Source organism: Rutidosis leptorrhynchoides, chromosome 11 (assembly GCF_046630445.1).
Source record: "Rutidosis leptorrhynchoides isolate AG116_Rl617_1_P2 chromosome 11, CSIRO_AGI_Rlap_v1, whole genome shotgun sequence".
NCBI classification, from domain to species: domain Eukaryota; kingdom Viridiplantae; phylum Streptophyta; class Magnoliopsida; order Asterales; family Asteraceae; genus Rutidosis; species Rutidosis leptorrhynchoides.
The window spans coordinates 105,838,278-105,858,233 of record NC_092343.1 but is presented as its reverse complement, the minus strand read 5'-3'; the positions used below and the strand labels follow the sequence as shown (position 1 = coordinate 105,858,233).

The 19,956-nt window shown below is 31.3% G+C and overlaps 1 protein-coding gene across 1 annotated transcript; it reads left to right on the top strand.

The window, feature by feature from the left end:
* The first annotated feature begins 13,471 nt into the window (after positions 1-13,471).
* Positions 13,472-17,842, top strand: LOC139876728 (external alternative NAD(P)H-ubiquinone oxidoreductase B2, mitochondrial-like). The gene is made up of 10 exons (XM_071864103.1): positions 13,472-13,621; positions 14,607-14,889; positions 15,249-15,440; positions 15,592-15,842; positions 15,936-16,155; positions 16,250-16,354; positions 16,447-16,716; positions 16,800-16,921; positions 17,027-17,146; positions 17,467-17,842. The coding sequence occupies exons 1-10, from the start codon at positions 13,533-13,535 to the stop codon at positions 17,552-17,554; spliced, it is 1,740 nt and encodes a 579-aa protein (XP_071720204.1). The 5' UTR covers positions 13,472-13,532; the 3' UTR covers positions 17,555-17,842.
* The last annotated feature ends 2,114 nt before the right edge of the window (positions 17,843-19,956 follow it).

Genomic DNA, 19,956 nt, shown 5'->3' with positions numbered 1-19,956 from the left:
GTTTCCAACATGTTAAGCAATCAAACTTGTTAAGACTTGATTAATTGAAATATGTTTCATATAGACAATTGACCACCCAAGTTGACCGGTGATTCACGAACGTTAAAACTTGTAAAAACTATATGACGACATATATATGGATATATATATAGTTAAAATGATACTATTATAAGTAAACATATCATTAAGTATATTAACAATGAACTACATATGTAAAAACAAGACTACTAACTTAATGATTTTTAAACGAGACATATATGTAACGATTATCGTTGTAAAGACATTTAATGTATATATATCATATTAAGAGATATTCATACATGATAATATCATGATAATATAATAATTTAAAATCTCATTTGATATTATAAACATTGGGTTAACAACATTTAACAAGATCGTTAACCTAAAGGTTTCAAAACAACACTTACATGTAACGACTAACGATGACTTAACGACTCAGTTAAAATGTATATACATGTAGTGTTTTAATATGTATTTATACACTTTTGAAAGACTTCAATACACTTATCAAAATACTTCTACTTAACAAAAATGCTTACAATTACATCCTCGTTCAGTTTCATCAACAATTCTACTCGTATGCACCCGTATTCGTATTCGTACAATACACAGCTTTTAGATGTATGTACTATTGGTATATACACTCCAATGATCAGATCTTAGCAGCCCATGTGAGTCACCTAACGCATGTGGGAACCATCATTTGGCAACTAGCATGAAATATCTCATAAAATTACAAAAATATGAGTAATCATTCATGACTTATTTACATGAAAACAAAATTACATATCCTTTATATCTAATCCATACACCAACGACCAAAAACACCTACAAACACTTTCATTCTTCAATTTTCTTCATCTAATTGATCTCTCTCAAGTTCTATCTTCAAGTTCTAAGTGTTCTTCATATATTCTACAAGTTCTAGTTACATAAAATCAAGAATACTTTCAAGTTTGCTAGCTCACTTCCAATCTTGTAAGGTGATCATCCAACCTCAAGAAATCTTTGTTTCTTACAGTAGGTTATCATTCTAATACAAGGTAATAATCATATTCAAACTTTGGTTCAATTTCTATAACTATAACAATCTTATTTCAAGTGATGATCTTACTTGAACTTATTTTCGTGTCATGATTCTGCTTCAAGAACTTCGAGCCATCCAAGGATCCGTTGAAGCTAGATCCATTTTTCACTTTTCCAGTAGGTTTATCCAAGGAACTTAAGGTAGTAATGATGTTCATAACATCATTCAATTCATACATATAAAGCTATCTTATTCGAAGGTTTAAACTTGTAATCACTAGAACATAGTTTAGTTAATTCTAAACTTGTTCGCAAACAAAAGTTAATCCTTCTAACTTGACTTTTAAAATCAACTAAACACATGTTCTATATCTATATGATATGCTAACTTAATGATTTAAAACCTGGAGACACGAAAAACACCGTAAAACCGGATTTACGCCGTCGTAGTAACACCGCGGGCTGTTTTGGGTTAGTTAATTAAAAACTATGATAAAATTTGATTTAAAAGTTGTTATTCTGAGAAAATGATTTTTATTATGAACATGAAACTATATCCAAAAATTATGGTTAAACTCAAAGTGGAAGTATGTTTTCTAAAATGGTCATCTAGACGTCGTTCTTTCGACTGAAATGACTACCTTTACAAAAACGACTTGTAACTTATTTTTCCGACTATAAACCTATACTTTTTCTGTTTAGATTCATAAAATAGAGTTCAATATGAAACCATAGCAATTTGATTCACTCAAAACGGATTTAAAATGAAGAAGTTATGGGTAAAACAAGATTGGATAATTTTTCTCATTTTAGCTACGTGAAAATTTGTAACAAATCTATTCCAACCATAACTTAATCAACTTGTATTGTATATTATGTAATCTTGAGATACCATAGACACGTATACAATGTTTCGACCTATCATGTCGACACATCTATATATATTTCGGAACAACCATAGACACTCTATATGTGAATGTTGGAGTTAGCTATACAGGGTTGAGGTTGATTCCAAAATATATATAGTTTGAGTTGTGATCAATACTGAGATACGTATACACTGGGTCGTGGATTGATTCAAGATAATATTTATTGATTTATTTCTGTACATCTAACTGTGGACAACTAGTTGTAGGTTACTAACGAGGACAGCTGACTTAATAAACTTAAAACATCAAAATATATTAAAAGTGTTGTAAATATATTTTGAACATACTTTGATATATATGTATATATTGTTATAGGTTCGTGAATCAACCAGTGGCCAAGTCTTACTTCCCGACGAAGTAAAAATCTGTGAAAGTGAGTTATAGTCCCACTTTTAAAATCTAATATTTTTGGGATGAGAATACATGCAGATTTTATAAATGATTTACAAAATAGACACAAGTACGTGAAACTACATTCTATGGTTGAATTATCGAAATCGAATATGCCCCTTTTTATTAAGTCTGGTAATCTAAGAATTTGGGAACAGACACCCTAATTGACGCGAATCCTAAAGATATATCTATCGGGCCCAACAAGCCCCATCCAAAGTACCGGATGCTTTAGTACTTCGAAATTTATATCATATCCGAAGGGTGTCCCGAAATGATGGGGATATTCTTATATATGCATCTTGTTAATGTCGGTTACCAGGTGTTCACCATATGAATGATTTTTATCTCTATGTATGGGATGTGTATTGAAATATGAAATCTTGTGGTCTATTATTATGATTTGATATATATAGGTTAAACCTATAACTCACCAACATTTTTGTTGACGTTTTAAGCATGTTTATTCTCAGGTGATTATTAAGAGCTTCCGCTGTCGCATACTTAAATAAGGACGAGATTTGGAGTCCATGCTTGTATGATATTGTGTAAAAACTGCATTCAAGAAACTTATTTTGTTGTAACATATTTGTATTGTAAACCATTATGTAATGGTCGTGTGTAAACATGATATTTTAGATTATCATTATTTGATAATCTACGTAAAGCTTTTTAAACCTTTATTGATGAAATAAAGGTTATGGTTTGTTTTAAAATGAATGCAGTCTTTGAAAAACGTCTCATATAGAGGTCAAAACCTCGCAACGAAATCAATTAATATGGAACGTTTTTAATCAATAAGAACGGGACATTTCATCGTTCTACATCAATTATCTTCGTTCTTCATGGCGATTATGTAATCTCTAATATTTTAGAGATTATTTATTCTAGTTCCAACCGAAAACTAAATGAGTTTAATTTCCCATTGACTCATTAAATCTATGATTACGTCTGAAGAAAATATATATGTATATATGTTTTCATAGAGATTGTAATTAAAATTTTTATTGTACAAACTGTTAATGGTGAAAATATTTTAACGGGTAGGTAACACCCGAGGAATATTTAGATTCTACATTAATAAGTTACACTGTACATTCTTCGAATCTGATTCAACATTCATTTACTATCCTACTTACATCCACCGATATACAAATCCGTTCATCACAGAATAACCATTTTCATCCAATTACATATTTGGATTTTGATTTATCAGAATCCATTAAGTGGCATAACGAAGAAATAATGGACACAATAAAAATTGATTAGAAACAGATTAATTAACAATATGAAATTCTATTAAGAATCCACGCTAACAAAATCCTAGCTAACTATTCCTAGCTAACTGTTAATTCCGTATTACACTTTATTTATCGCAATTTAATTATCGCAATTTATTTTATCGCAATTAATATTCTCGCAATTTTATTTGTTGTCATTTAATTTCTGTTATTTACTTTACGCACTTAATTTATCGTTATTTAATTTCTGTTATTTATTTTACGCACTTTAAATATCGGGACACGTATACAATGTTTTGACATATCATATCGACCCATCTATATGTATATATATATATATAGTTTGAGTTGTGATCGAGTCTGAGACGTATACGGGTCACGAAACGTATTAATTAATTCGAATATTATATATTAAACTGTATATGAATTACTGGACTGTTACTGTGGACTACCAACACTGGACAATTAAAATGAATTAAAATATTGATTATAACATATGAAACTAAACAATTCTTCAAGTTTGCCACTTGATTTCATTTTAAACCCCATTCGTATCATCACAATTAAAATCTGCGTTCAAACCTTTCATGATTCTTGAAAACACTTCAATCGATAGGATGAATCAACCGCACTTCATCTACGGGAGAAAAGATTGATGCATTTAGTTATGCATCTGAAAAACTCTCGGAAACTGAGTAAACGTTTAACACATAGTTGTGCAAATTCCTTAGTGTTATTATTACCCAAAATAACTTGGTAATTCCTTTCAAAGTAGCAAATTTTGTCACAGCTCCAGCAAATCAACTTCGACTTTTCGTTCGAAACAACCTTATTATCACTTTGATTTATATGTATGCTCGTTTATTGTTACCGGGGAACCTTTTATATTCCACCATATTACCGTCAGCGTTTAAATCATCTAAAAACACAATTCTCTTGAAATCACCTCAGATCGATAACCAATGATTCAGATATGATAGCAGTAAATGTAAAAGAATCGGCAAGCAGTACTTTGAAAACTTACAGCATATCCACATCAACAGTTATATGTATAACATTTATATCTTAGAATAATGATCTTCCATTCTGAAATTCTGAAAAAGCACCCAGTCCGAGAACCAATACTCTGAATTTTGAAAAGTTGAATGAGGCAACAAAAACTATAAACGACCCTAATCATCAGAAGTTTGATGATAAAGAATAGTATGTTGGAAAAGCTCAGAAAAGTTGGAACTGGAAAACGGATTAAGCTAACCATAAAGGAAACCAAGGAGAAATACAAGTAACATACCCTAAATTCATAGAACCCAGATAAATCTAGATCCGCCGAAATTTTTAGAGAATATCTTGCTCCGAAGTCATGTTAAAATCTTGCGGAAAATCTTTTTCTTATCAACTTTCGAACTTTGAAATTCCAAAATATCATCATAAATATCTTTGATACTTCTGAAGATATTTTCATAAATATTCTCATCCGAAATTATATACCTCTTCGTGCTACCTGTATTACATCATATTGAAAACTGTTTTAGTTTTCAATATTCTGTAACATCTAAGTATAAATTATGAATGAATTCTAGAGAAGTGTTGGGAATTGAAGCATGAGTTAGTATAATATAATGACACTTGATCAACGTGATTATATTACAGTAAGTCATGTTGAGTTTCTATTGGGAAATGATGATTCACAGATCATAACGTCATCATGTGCCATGCTACATAACTCTTTCATTCTGCTTAACTTCTGAACATATCAAGAAAGTATATTCTTGATAGTTCTATTCTTAGTGATTCTAGTAATTTGACAAATCAAATCGTGCTATAACGTTCTTTCTTGTTTAGAACATTAAGTTCATTTGAAACTCCATATCTAAGAATTCTGGACCATTACCAGAGATGACCAATCGTAAAAAGAAGAAACGAAGGGACAAAGCTCCAAAAGAAATATAAAATTGGAGTATAAATCGCAGCAAAATAGGAGAGAGCATTAACTGTGGATGACAATGATTATAGAAAACGGAAGCAAGGATTTCGAAATATAAGAGAAAATATAAAGGCCAATAACAACACGGAGATTACAAACCGTGGATATTAATACGAATAGCAATATAAAAACACGGTATAATTAAGAATAATATCACCCCAAGGTAATAGTAGAAGTAAACAGATTCTTCTGGTGGAAGATTGAAAAGAAGGATGACAGAAATGATAATTAGAAAAATATCAGGGATTAGAACGAGATTAAGCATTTTCACGATCTTTTGAATGTATGAACTAAGAAAGAAAGTATAGGAATGGTGAGGATAATGGAACGGAAGAATTTAATTTATAGTTGAAATATCAGACAGAGTAATCGAGGCAGATCATCGTATTTAATTGTAGAGATATTAATTTCCTTACTCGCCGAAGAATCAAATCTTTTAGATTTCGAAGATTTTCTTTAATTCCCTTGAATTCCGGAATTCAACCAATAAAACGTCAAAAATTAAGACGCACCCTATTTTCTAAATTTAACCCTGACTACGTCAAAAGCTATGACGAATCTTTACTTCTTTATTTTGCTCTTTTGTGATAACTTCACTTGTACTCTTCGGGTAATTGAATTATCTTATCTATATTACTCAACAGTAATAAACTCTATTTATCAACTCATATTCGTCATGAAAACATTTTTATTGTTAGCCATGACCACCTCACTCGAATTTCGGGACGAAATTTCTTTAACGGGTAAATACTGTGATGACCCGGGGATTTCTGACCAAATTTAAACTTAATCTTTACATGATCTCGATACGATAAGCAAAGTCTGTCAAACTGAATCTCAAAAACTTTGAATTGTGTTCATGTATACACTTGACCTTTGACTAATCCTGACGATTCACGAACACTCACTTGTAAATAAATAAATTTATATATATATATATATATATATATATATATATATATATATATATATATATATATATATATATATATATATATATATATATATATATATATATATATATATAGTAATATATATAAAATTTATTAATATTAAATATTAAATATATAATATATATGATTAGTATGTAGGGTATAACTAATGAATTGTAATATTAATATATAAAAATATAATTTAAAATATGATTATGATATTATTATTAATACTTCCATAAACATAAATATTAAGATTGATATTGATATCAGAAATTGTAATATTATTATTATTATTATTAATGTTATAAATATAATTAAAAGATTATGATCATAAAAATAAATAGGTTATAATTCGTAAAACATTTTTTAGTTTCACTAATGTAATAATATTTCATTATTACAGTTTAACATATAAGTCCTCAACATAGGAATTTCTAAGTTTAACCTTTCGTTTGTTTTTATGTATGAGTTACCAACTTAGTCTTAAAGTGAGATTTGCAAATCCCTTAATTTGTGCAATCATAGATACAATAATACAAACTGTGATGGGAACAAGCTATTGACTGAATTCACTAGACAACTGTTTTTCTAACTATCCTATATTATACATATATATGATATCCACATGCATATAGAAGAGATATCTTTCACTTTCTATTTCTTTCTCGCTTACCACCCAACTCCACGATCAACCAAACCTCCACCATCTCCAACCTTCACTTTTGTAATCAAGAACTCGTCCAAACCATCACCACTTTCATCATCCATATCACCACCTTCTACCACGTAAACCGCTAAAACACCATCACTTGCTCGACACACGAATGCTACTGTGTTGGTGTCTATCGAGAACAAAAACCCACACAACCATACACATACACGATCATATTTTTTTTCTTCAATCCGAACACCACAAACCTATTTAATCAAACCTTTTACATCGCTATTGTTGCTACCTGATTCTTCCTTTTTCTGTTCTTTATTCTTGAATCGTTACAACACTAACATAAATGTTTCCTTGTTTCATTGTGAATCACCTCCTTCGAGTCAATTCTATGTTGCTGTACCACCGAAATAAGCAACACAAATACACTTGCTAAATAATTGAAAGTGGTTATCATTATATGCAAGTTGCTGTAGGACCGATAAGCCTTTAATAAATCTAAGACCCACCCACAATATCACATTTCAAATGCAAATTTCGAATCATTTGTGGGTACGTGTTTATCTCTTTTCCTTGGTGACTGACCAAAAGCAAACAACCCCACCTTTATAAACCCACTTGGTAAATATTAAAGTAAAATGGGACAACTTGCAAGTTCATTTAATCCCTTTTTGTCGACAACCTCACCTAACACTTATTAGTCTAAAGGGGAATTAGTGAATGACTTTAATCATGATGATTATGATGAGGATTACAGTTAAGGTGACGTAAATAATGATGATGGCGAAGAGAATGAACCGAAGGTGTGTATTGTTCGAATTATAACTTAACAATACAGGTAATGAACTATTTATATTTTAAGTGGGCTAAGTTAAGTATGCCTTGAGTCGTGGGTTTAATTTTGTTTTTGGGAATGTGTCACGAATTCCATAAAACAATTACGACTAAGTTTCAGCTTCTTCTTCATTTTCTGAGTAATATTCGATGTAGATGATAAGGATTAAGATAGCTACGATAATGATGATGACAATATAGGAGGTTGATGGTGATCACAATGATTAAAGATGTATAACACATGATGAAAAGATAATTGGATAACTATGATGATAGTGGTATGATGATAATGGAATTAAAGAATGGTGATAGTGCCGTGAGCATGATAATGATGATTGTGTTAAGTGAATGGTAATTATGTTAATGATCAAGGTTATGATGGTAACGATGCATTATGAATATGATGGTAATCGTGATTTTTCGTGATGATGAGGAGGGAATGTAAAGATTAAAATGATAATGATAATCTTGATGCTAAAACAGAAAAAGATAACGCAATGAATTAAGATAAGTTGATTTTGAAGTAGATGATGAATTTGATGATGATTAGTTCTGGGTTTGAATTAATTGAAGAAGAAGATGAAATAGAAAAATGGGTTGAATATAAATGAGTTGAGAATATAATCAGAAAAATGGGACTGGTGCAATGGTTTGAAGGTGTTGGGTTTAAACGAGGGGTCATGAGTTCGAAACCATTCTGTGGCATATTCAAATTTTTTTAAAAGAAGAAGTAGAGTAGACAGAGATATAGGTTAAATAAAATTTAGTTAAGTATTATTAGAGAAAAGAAGCTGCAGCGTGTTGGTTAGGGGTGTTGTTCGGGAGCGAGAGGTCTCGGGTTCGAGCCCAGGCTATGACATTTTTTTAGGAAGCTATTCTTTAAGGTAGTATACTTATTATTATTATTATTATTATTATTATTATTATTATTATTATTATTATTATTATTATTATTATTATTATTATTAAATCTAATTATTAATATTATCTTTATTGTTATTATTATTATTAGTATTAAAACAAGTATCATTAATAATAATATTATTATTATTATTATTAAAAATTAGAATTATCAATCTTTTTATAAGTATTATTTTTATTATCATTATTATAATAACTATATTTTTATTATTATTACTATCAATTATCAAAAATACTGTTTTAACAAACAAGTGATATATATAAAAATATATTTAATACATATAACATAACAAAATTAATATTTTTTTTTTATGAAACATATATATATTATTAATATACAAACGATATAATTAGTAAATTAGATATATAAACCTATTCGATTTCGATTATGTGTAATAATATATATACAAATGACATAGGTTCGTGAATCCGAGGCCAACCCTACACTTGATAAATGATGTCATATGTATTTTTACTACAAAATACATTATGGTGAGTTCATTTGATTCCCTTTTACTCTTTACGTTTTGGGCTGAGAATACATGCAAATGCTTTATTAAATGTTTTACAATATTTATATGCGTGAGTTTCATTAATCCCTTTTTAAATACTTTTGCAATATATAGTTTTGGGACTGAGAATACATGCACTATTTTTATAACTGTTTTACGAAATAGACACAAGTAATTGAAACTACATTATATGGTTGAATGATCAAAATCGAATATGCCCCTTTTTATTAAGTCTGGTAATCTAAGAATTAGGGAACAGACACCCTAATTGACGCGAACTCTAAAGATAGATCTATCGGGCCCAACAAGCCCCATCCAAAGTACCGGATGCTTTACTACTTCGAAATTTATATCATGTCCGAAGGAGGATCCCGGAATGATGGGGATATTCTTATATGCATATTGTGAATGTCGGTTACCAGGTGTTCAATCCATACGAATGATATTTTTGTCTCTATGGATGGGACGTATATTTGCGAGAACTGAAAATGAAATCTTGTGGTCTATTAAAATTATGAAATGATTCTTTATGATAAACTAATGAACTCACCAACCTTTTGGTTGACACTTTAAAGCATGTTTATTCTCAGGTACGAAAGAAATCTTCCGCTGTGCAATTGCTCATATTAGAGATATTACTTGGAGTCATTCATGACATATTTCAAAAGATGTTGCATTCGAGTCGTTGAGTTCATCAAGATTATTATTGAGTCAATTATATTTGGATATATTATGAAATGCTTTACGTGCCTGTCAACTGTCGATGTAACGAAAGTTTGTCTTTTAAAAACGAATGCAATGTTTGTAAAATTTATCATATAGAGGTCAATTACCTCGCGATGAAATCAACTGTTGTGAATCGTTTGTAATCGATATGGACTTCGTCCGGATGGATTAGGACGGGTCTTCACAATATATTCTTATTGTAAACCATTATGTAATGGTCGTGTGTAAACAGTATATTTTAGATTATCATTATTTGATAATCTACGTAACGCTTTTTAAACCTTTATCGATAAAATAAAGGTTATGCTTGTTTTAAAAAACAAATGCAGTCTTTGAAAAACGTCTCATATAGAGGTCAAAATCTCGCGACGAAATCAATTAATATGGAACGTTTATAATCAATATCAACGGGACATTTCATCAGCCGGGTACTATTCCTACCTGCCGGCTAATATACTTATTGTAAACTAGAAAAAAGGTCTGCCACTTCGTTGGCCAAAACACAAACAAAAAAGGGAAAAAAAAACAAAAAAAAGAGAGAAATTACTGTTCATCGGCTCCACTTACTGTTCATCGGCCCAGTTACCGTTCATCGGCTGGATGGCTCAGTTCCGGCTACTGTTCATCGGCTTGGTGGCTCGGCTTACTGTTCATTGGGGGAGCCTGTTATAAGTATACTAGGACGAGGTCATAGGTCCGTTTGGGCCCAAAATTTTGGATGGAAAACCAAAAAAAAAAAAAAAAAAAAAAAAAAAAAAAAAAAAAAATTAAAAAAATTGCTGACCCCATCATGTTACTATTTCTACTATTCATTCATGCCCGCTGATATACTTATTTATAATTATATATTGTAAATGACGGTAATTGAGGTGTAAAAAATAAAGAAGTTTACATGTTAGCGTCAATATATAAATTCTTTATATATTGCACTATACCACCACTTATTTAGATTAGATTGTGTGATGTAAACTTCATTTTGTGTCTTGATGTGTTTTATCTTAGTTATCGTTGTGTTGGTCGTGACTAGTTTCTCACCTGTTTTCATGTTTTCTAGCTAATGTTGCGTTTATGTGATATTGTGCGGTGTTCATATAATTGGCGAGTAGAATCTTAGATTGTTCAATTGTAGCTTTATTTATTATACTTTTCTAGATTAGCAGAGTTATAAAATCATGTTTGTCAAAGTTATCATTTAGGATTATTGTAATTACTAGCTTAAATCATATTTTAATTATATAATTATAATTATAATTATTATTGCCTTTCAAACAAAAAATGTATAGAATCTTTATACATATATGATTTTATTTACTACGGCATCTCTTATTTAAATGATTTATTTGGTAGGTTTTATAAGAAAAAATAAAATACTTTGACATCGATACATTCAAGAGTTATTTATAGAAAATACCAAATATTTGGTCTCAAAATAAATTTAAACAGGCAAGTCAATCAAATAATAATAAATAAATAAAAAACAGAACAAACGAAAAGAAAGTGATGTAAGACTCAAGTTAATCAATTTTGATAATTTTAAATATATTCATACAAAAAAATGTACACTTATTTTATTTAATATTTTTTTATTATAATTCTAATTACTTACTTTAGTTATTTAAAATAATCACTTTAGTATAATATACAAGATAAAAGACATTTTGATACAATATCTCCACCATTAATATATTCAAATGATATCCCTGACATAAATAAACACTAAATAATAGGTAATATCATAATTTACTTAATATAAAATATTATATTAATTAATTTATTTAAAATAAGATACTACTAAATGATGACATGAAAAATAAATACGAATTATCAGAGTATATTAGGATTTTTCTAAACAAAACTTACATAGCTTTTGTTAAATAATACCTCCGTCCCAATTAGATAGTCCTGTTTTTCCATTTTAGGATGTCCCAAATTAATAGTCCACTTCCATAAATAGAAAGGAAAGAGGATATTTGATTGGTGGATCTGAAGAGAGAAAATATTTCATTGGTGGATAAATGAAGTTAATGGAATTTCCTAAAACTGTGTACCATTTTGTCTGTGGACTATTAAATTGAGATTGAGGGAGTACGTAACAATCATGTATATAACCAGGGTCGACTCTACATGTTAGGGAGTGGGGTCCTATGACCCAACTAGTGAGAAATTTTTTTTTACAATGTATACTTCAAATTGTACAGGAAACTACTAAATTTAACTATAGGATCCCATATATTTTTAAAATTTATACTTTTTTGGAGGTAAACAACCACTAAAGTATCTTTCAAATATAATTAGCCTTAAAAAAAATTTTTGGGACCCTATTAAATTTTCATCTAAGATTCGCCACTGTAGATAACACTTGTTTAATTCTATATTTTTCTACATGTATCATGATACTTCTTCTTAACTAAAATTCAAAGTTGTCGGTTAGCAATACTGAATCAAAGGTTCAATATATAATACTACCAATTAGTCAATACTCTCTTTAGATTTTTAAATAAATCAAACCTTATTGCGTTAACTTTTCGTCTTCGACAAAGGGTTTATTACTCAACGTGACATATATATTTGATTTTTATTTTTGTAGTAAAAATAGACAAAAGTGCAGTTCACGTGGCACGTCATGATACGTGCCTTCCGTTTCAAACTTTGCCAGCACGGCGTATATCCATGTGTCACAAAAAATCTCACTTTCTTTTTGTCCAAGTCTTTCTAGAAGATTCGCGTTTTCATAACGCCAAAACCCTCCCCTTTCTCTCCCATTTTTCTGGCCGCTCTTTCACGCACACAAACATTCTCTCTCTCTTTTTTTTTCTTCTCTCCCAAAAAAGAGGAAAAGTAAGAACTGCTCAATGCATTCATAATATCACATACAGATCTGTGCTTAATTAGTATATAAACTGTAAATTTATATTTGTACGTGTATATATCATGTTAAATTTCATTTTAGTTGCGCACTTATCGATTTCACGTCATTTTTGTTAAATTTCATTTTAGTTGCGCGATACGTATTAGTTATATGTATATCTATGCATCTATTCGTATATGTATCGTCTCAAATTTGATTACGAGAATGAATGATTGAAAATTATGCAAAGTACGTCATCATCGACGATATTACTGTTCGATTCATAATATATTTTATTTTATTATAGGAGACGAGTGTAGATCTAAGTGTATATAAATTGTTGATTCACGTTATTTTTGTTTCGAATATGAGAAATATTGGATAATATGTTGATTTTATCATAACCGTGTGATTATTTTTTATGTTACAGGCCAGAAGTACGTCTATAGATCCGATTTCTGTTCGTTGTTGTAGTTTTCGATACTTTTGAATCAGAAGATGAACGGTTTTAACTTCTACGAGAAGTTTTCTAAGAATTTTCGTGAACATCCGTATCTTACAAGAACTCTAATCGTCTGTGCCGTCAGGTATACTTGTATACATTAATGCATGTTAGTTTATGAATGCTGAATTTAGGTGTTTCATTGATCTGTGTATGCTGTATTTGAATATGTGCTTAATGAACTGTTATTCTGAAGTTAACTAGATCTAGATTTGATGTGAACTGGATTTGATGGTTCGGTATGTTAGGAATTAGGATTTTATGACTCAAATGGTGATAGTTTGTAAGGTTTGGATATTATAACCTATTAACCTATATCACGATTGTATGTATTCATGATTGCACGTAACAATATATTTGGTGATAGTTTAAGTTTGGCTGTGCTGAATTTGACATTTGATTTAGTTTAGCTGTTAGGCCGATGTCTACTCGACATATATACTCTGTACAGTCTATTATGAGCATTTATACACATTCGAATATGAGTAAGAACTTTGGTATTGACATTTTCACACCTATCACCGGTATGATTATTCAACATCTAAAGAATCTGCTAGTGAGCAAACTTGTACGTTCTGTTTTTTAGCGAGTAACCGTATTTTTGTAATTGTGAGAACGCGTACCATAAGGAAATTCGGTGCATGTGGATTATTTTTCATTAGGATTAGCATTGGCGTAGTTGGTTTGATATAAGGATCAATCGGATGTGATATCATTAGAATCTATTTGTTTGGACTTCTATAAAGAAACTGGTTCTCAGTAACAGTAATTTCTTTGGAATTAGCATATCTTTTTGTTTGTGGATTGTATGTATCTTAATAAGAGCTTCAATAATGATTATACACAAGACATGTAATGTAAATATGTAATATATTATTAGAATACACAGATTTCTCTGCACCAATAAGCTGATAACTAAACTTATATAATGTGATTTCTACCTTAAATATGTCAACTGTTATAAATTCTTACTGTCATATAGTCATACCTCTGGTTAGATAACTTCGGAATTTGTATATCTTCTGGTTTATTTAACGAACTTACAAATATCTATATATATACCTTTGTAGTGGTGGTGGTGGTGGTCTTGTGGCTTATTCGGAGGGAAACCTACTATCTGGTTCCAAGGTTGATAAATTACCTGAGGCGGGTAAACCAAAAAAGAAAGTTGTTGTACTTGGAACTGGTTGGGCTGGAATAAGTTTCTTGAAAAATTTGAAGAATCCCTCATATGATGTTCAGGTGATATCACCTAGGAATTACTTTGCGTTTACACCTTTACTACCAAGTGTAACAGTTGGCACAGTTGAAGCTCGCAGCGTTGTGGAACCAGTTCGCAACATTGTCAAAAAGGTAACACTATTGTCTTATCTAATACTTCATACTTCCATCTACATTATAGCATTCTAGTAATCTATAAGTTTATTGTTGGCGTTGAGCCTTTTGGCTTTAGCTTTCCAAGTGTCATCTGTTTTTTTGTAGAATTATTCAACTATAAACCAAACTTTAGTTTCATAGATACTTTCTCGGTCTACTGTGTATGACTATTTTGTATGTAACAGTTTATACAATACAATTAACTTTCACACTATGCGTACTTTTATTATTCCTTTATTGCTACTTATCCAGAAACTTAATATTGTGTGGTTATATGTTTTAAGTTTGTTAGTTATTAGCTACTGATTAATTTACTGTTTACTTTGTCAATACAGAAGGAAAATATAAATTTCTGGGAAGCTGAATGTTTCAAGATCGATGCAGAAAACAAGAAAGTGTACTGCCGTTCAGTTACTAATGAAAAAGAGGAGTTTGTTGTAGACTATGATTACCTGGTTGTTGCAATGGGAGCCCGTGTTAACACATTTAACACTCCTGGTGTGGAAGAAAACTGCCTCTACCTAAAGGTAACTCTCTTGTCAAGTCCTTTGAAGACTTATGTGACCTTAAACAGGGGACCCTAAATATCTAAAATACATGATATATCTTGGAAACAACTTGATATGACTGTAAACTATCAGTTATTTGGTCCTGAGTATAACAAGAATTCTATTTCAGGAAGTTGAAGATGCTAAAAAGATTCGCAGGGCGGTAATTGATTGCTTTGAGAAGGCAAGTTTGCCAAATATGAGTGATGAAGAGAGAAAAAGGATTCTTCAGTTTGTTGTTGTTGGCGGTGGTCCCACTGGTGTTGAATTTGCAGCAGAGCTTCACGATTTTGTGTCTGAAGATTTGGTGAAATTGTACCCATCCGTCAAAGATTTGGTCAAAATATCACTCCTCGAAGCTACCGACCATATACTGAACATGTAAGACTTTTCTTTGACTTTCTAGTTTATTTATCTTTTTGGATGTTTACAGTTATATAAGCTTATATGCAATCACATGCTTGTGGCTTGCAGGTTTGACAAAAGAATTACAACTTTTGCTGAAGAGAAGTTTCACAGAGATGGTATAGATTTGAAAACAGGATCAATGGTGGTGAAGGTTACCGATAAAGAAATTTCTACTAAAGAAATTAAAACCGGGAACACCTCAACTATACCCTACGGTTTGGCTGTGTGGTCAACTGGTATCGCAACTCGTCCTGTTGTGACGGACTTCATGAAGCAAGTTGGGCAGGTATTTTATATTCTTTATGCATTGAATTTGACATTTTATTGATATCATTACGTGCCATTTGTTATATAGAAAGTGTTATATTTGTATTATGTAGGCAAATCGACGTGTATTAGCTACTGATGAATGGCTTCGAGTTGAAGGGACCAACAGCATATATGCACTTGGTGATTGTGCTACTATAAATCAGCGAAAAGTCATGGTACACTAATTTTTTAACATTGATTGCAGCTCATTTGTATTTAGTTTGTTAATTAATTTCTTTAATATTTTATTTGATTTGATTGTTGACAGGAGGATATTTCATCCATATTCAAAAAGGCTGATCAGGACAACTCTGGAACACTAACAGTTAAAGAAGCTCAAGCTGCACTCAAAGACATATGTGCTAGGTATCCTCAAGTGGAACTTTATCTGAAGACCAAAAATCTGAAAAGTTTTGTTGATTTACTCAAGCAATCTAAGGGTGATGTGAAAGAATCTTCTGAATTCAATATTGAAGAATTTAAGTCAGCTTTATCTCAAGTAGATTCTCAAATGAAGAATCTCCCAGCCACAGCCCAGGTACAAATTCTCTCGATTAGAAATATTAGCTCATCCCAAATTTACCAAACATACTGATTAGCTTTATGATGCTTATGTGCCAGGTGGCAGCTCAGCAGGGTACCTACCTTGCTGATTGTTTTAACCGTATGGACGAATGTGAGAAAAAGCCAGAAGGGCCGTTACGTTTCAGAGAGTCTGGACGACATCGTTTTCGTCCTTTCAGGTAAACAAAAAGAAAAAAAAAGTAAATTTATTGTCGTGTACAATTTATTAATGTATGTGATAAAATTATTTGAGATTTAACAATTTTAAAATTTGTTATGTGAAGGTACAAGCATCTGGGCCAATTCGCTCCATTGGGTGGAGAACAGACAGCAGCACAACTTCCTGGGGACTGGATTTCTATTGGGCACAGTGCTCAGTGGCTTTGGTATTCTGTTTATGCAAGGTAACATTCTAAGTAGCCTCTAAAAGCATGAGCAGAAAATTAAACGGGTCGGGTTGGTTTGGAAACGGGTTAAAACGAGTAATACCTGTTGTAGCAGTTATAAGGTTGGGTTGAATATGGTTGTAGAATGTTATGTGATATTAACTTGGTTGCTCGTTTGACCCATTAATAAGAGACCATAACCAACCCAAATTGACACACTAACATTTACATAAGTCATAGTTGACAACTTGTTATTATTTTGTTATATATTGTTAAAGAAGCAACTTTCAAGTTGAATGATAGTTTAATGACGCCTTTTATGTTTTCAATTTGAACAGTAAGCAAGTGAGTTGGCGTACAAGGTCGTTGGTGGTTTCAGACTGGATGAGGCGTTTCATTTTTGGCAGGGACTCGAGCCAAATATGAGCTAGCTAGCAATTTCAAACAAGGAAAGAGGTTTTGCTTATATTCACCGTTTAAGACTAGGCAAATTTTGTTAACCAATTGATCTTCAGTATTCATTTACAAACATAGAGTTTTACTGCTTGTTTTAAGACCACGAACAATGGGAATTGTTTTCCCCCACGGCTTATAACTAGTAGACTTGAGCTGTTCTATTTTGAAAATTGAGCTGTTCTATTTTGAAAAAATCGGTTTATGGAACCAGTAACAATTGCCAATGTAATGCTTCTATTTTTTTCAATGTTACATTTGTTTACATGCTATTGTTTCTTGTAAATGCTTCCTATTAACTTGATTTATGTGGTCAGTGGGTTATTTTGTGACCGTTTGGCCACTTCAAGACGACCTGAAACTTTTCATGAGGATATCTGGACGCAAATCAATAGGCCATCTTGTTGTGGTTAATTGATGGTATTTATACAAAGGAAATAAGTTATATATATTTTTGAGAATAAAATTAAATAAAATAGAATTGAAAGCGCGAAAAATGTGGGGATAACAATGTTGTACAGCGTACACTCTATAGGTATGCATGGGTCATAAGCTCTAGCACAGCTAGGATACACCAGAAATATTAATACAAGTGTAGAACTCTGAAAAGCTAATCTGAAGGAAGAGAGGATACACAAACTTACAAGAAATCAACTAGTCGTATACCTAACCGATGTGGAATCATAAAAAAAAAAAAAAAAAAACATCAGGAGGAACGATCTAAAATCATTAGCAATACATCCCATGCTTTTCCTCTACATCCTAATTGTAGTTTGTGTTACGATACAACTAGAGCAAGAGAATAACATTATTCGTTTGTTAAACAAGGAAGAACAGGAGTACAGTTCACGAGTTCGATTAGAAGGTCTTCGACATGGCTAACAGTCACCAAACGGCTTCTGGCACAGCGGTATCAAGAAGGCTCATTAACCGGGAGGGCGTGAAGTTATGAGTTCAAGACCCGTCATAGACAAAAATATACTACTTGTACGCCTTGCTCAGTGGTATATTGAGGTTGCATAACGCCTTGCTTTCGAAACTCATGGGAGATTTTCCCCGCTGGACGCGTTACCTTCTGGGGGTGCAGGTCCCGTGGTTTCTTCCGACATGTGCCACATATAATGATTTGGTGATGACCTCGTCAATAACTCTCTAACCGCTGTTAAAAAAGCATAGCCAACATTGTCAACAAAATGATACAAAAAGTAACCAAGAGTTTAAAAAGGTTAAGAAAGTAAAGCTAGATATTGAAGGCAATGTTAAAGCTAACTCACAGTTTCATAGTTTTCAATAAGGTGTAATCATGTAACAAACTAACATGGTATTCATGTAATTTCTAGCTCTCATTTGAAGGTTGATACAAACAAGAATGATAGTATGAATAACAGTGGTTGTAGCACGAAAGTTTGTTTTAAGTGGTCCTGAAAAAGCTTATAATGAAAAGGAGATACGGCGTAGATGTGAGATTCATGTTGTTGAAGTGTATAAAGTGGTCATAGACTCATAGGCATGACAATAAAGGTTTTAGTTATGTACTTAGTTCTGGCAATCTCAAGTTTAAAATGTTTAAACTATATATGGACTTGGCGTAGAGAGGGAAGTAGGGATGATATCGGGACAGACACCGAACCAAACCGTATCAAAACCGAAAGTGATGAAACTGAAATTGTCCAAAATCAAGAACCGCATTCCGAACTGAACTAAAAAGCGATAATGGTTCAACACTGGTACCGCTATTTTTGGTATAGTACCGAACGGAACCAAATTGTTAACCATTACTCTCCAACCTTGTTAACAATGTTATTAGAAAACTACCAGTTGTTGATTTTTTTTTAAAGCAAAAAAATTTACTGAACTTACCTTTAGATATTCCATCTATTAGCAAAAACGAGAAGCCTTTTAAAAATTAGTTTATTGAATCGGTGAGCTGCATACTCAACATTAGCATTGAATATGCAGCTTCAAAGAGATTTTTAGTAAATAAGAAAGCACAACAAATCCTCGGGGAATGTGACCCTTGAGTCAAGGGCATATGTGATGATCCGGAAATTTCCGACCAAATTTAAATTTAATCTTTATATATTTCCGACACGATAAGCAAAGTCTGTTAGACCGAGTCTAAAAATTTTTGAACTATTATATGGAATCATTTAACCCTTGACTATTTCCGACGATTCACGAACAATTATGAGTAATTGAATATGTAAACCATATATAGATATAGATATATATATATATATATATATATATATATATATATATATATATATATAATGTGTTGAAATTAATAAAGTATACTTAATCATTTGGAATTAAAAATGTATAAATAATAAATATTTAATAAAAGTTATTACATATGATTAATATTACATAAT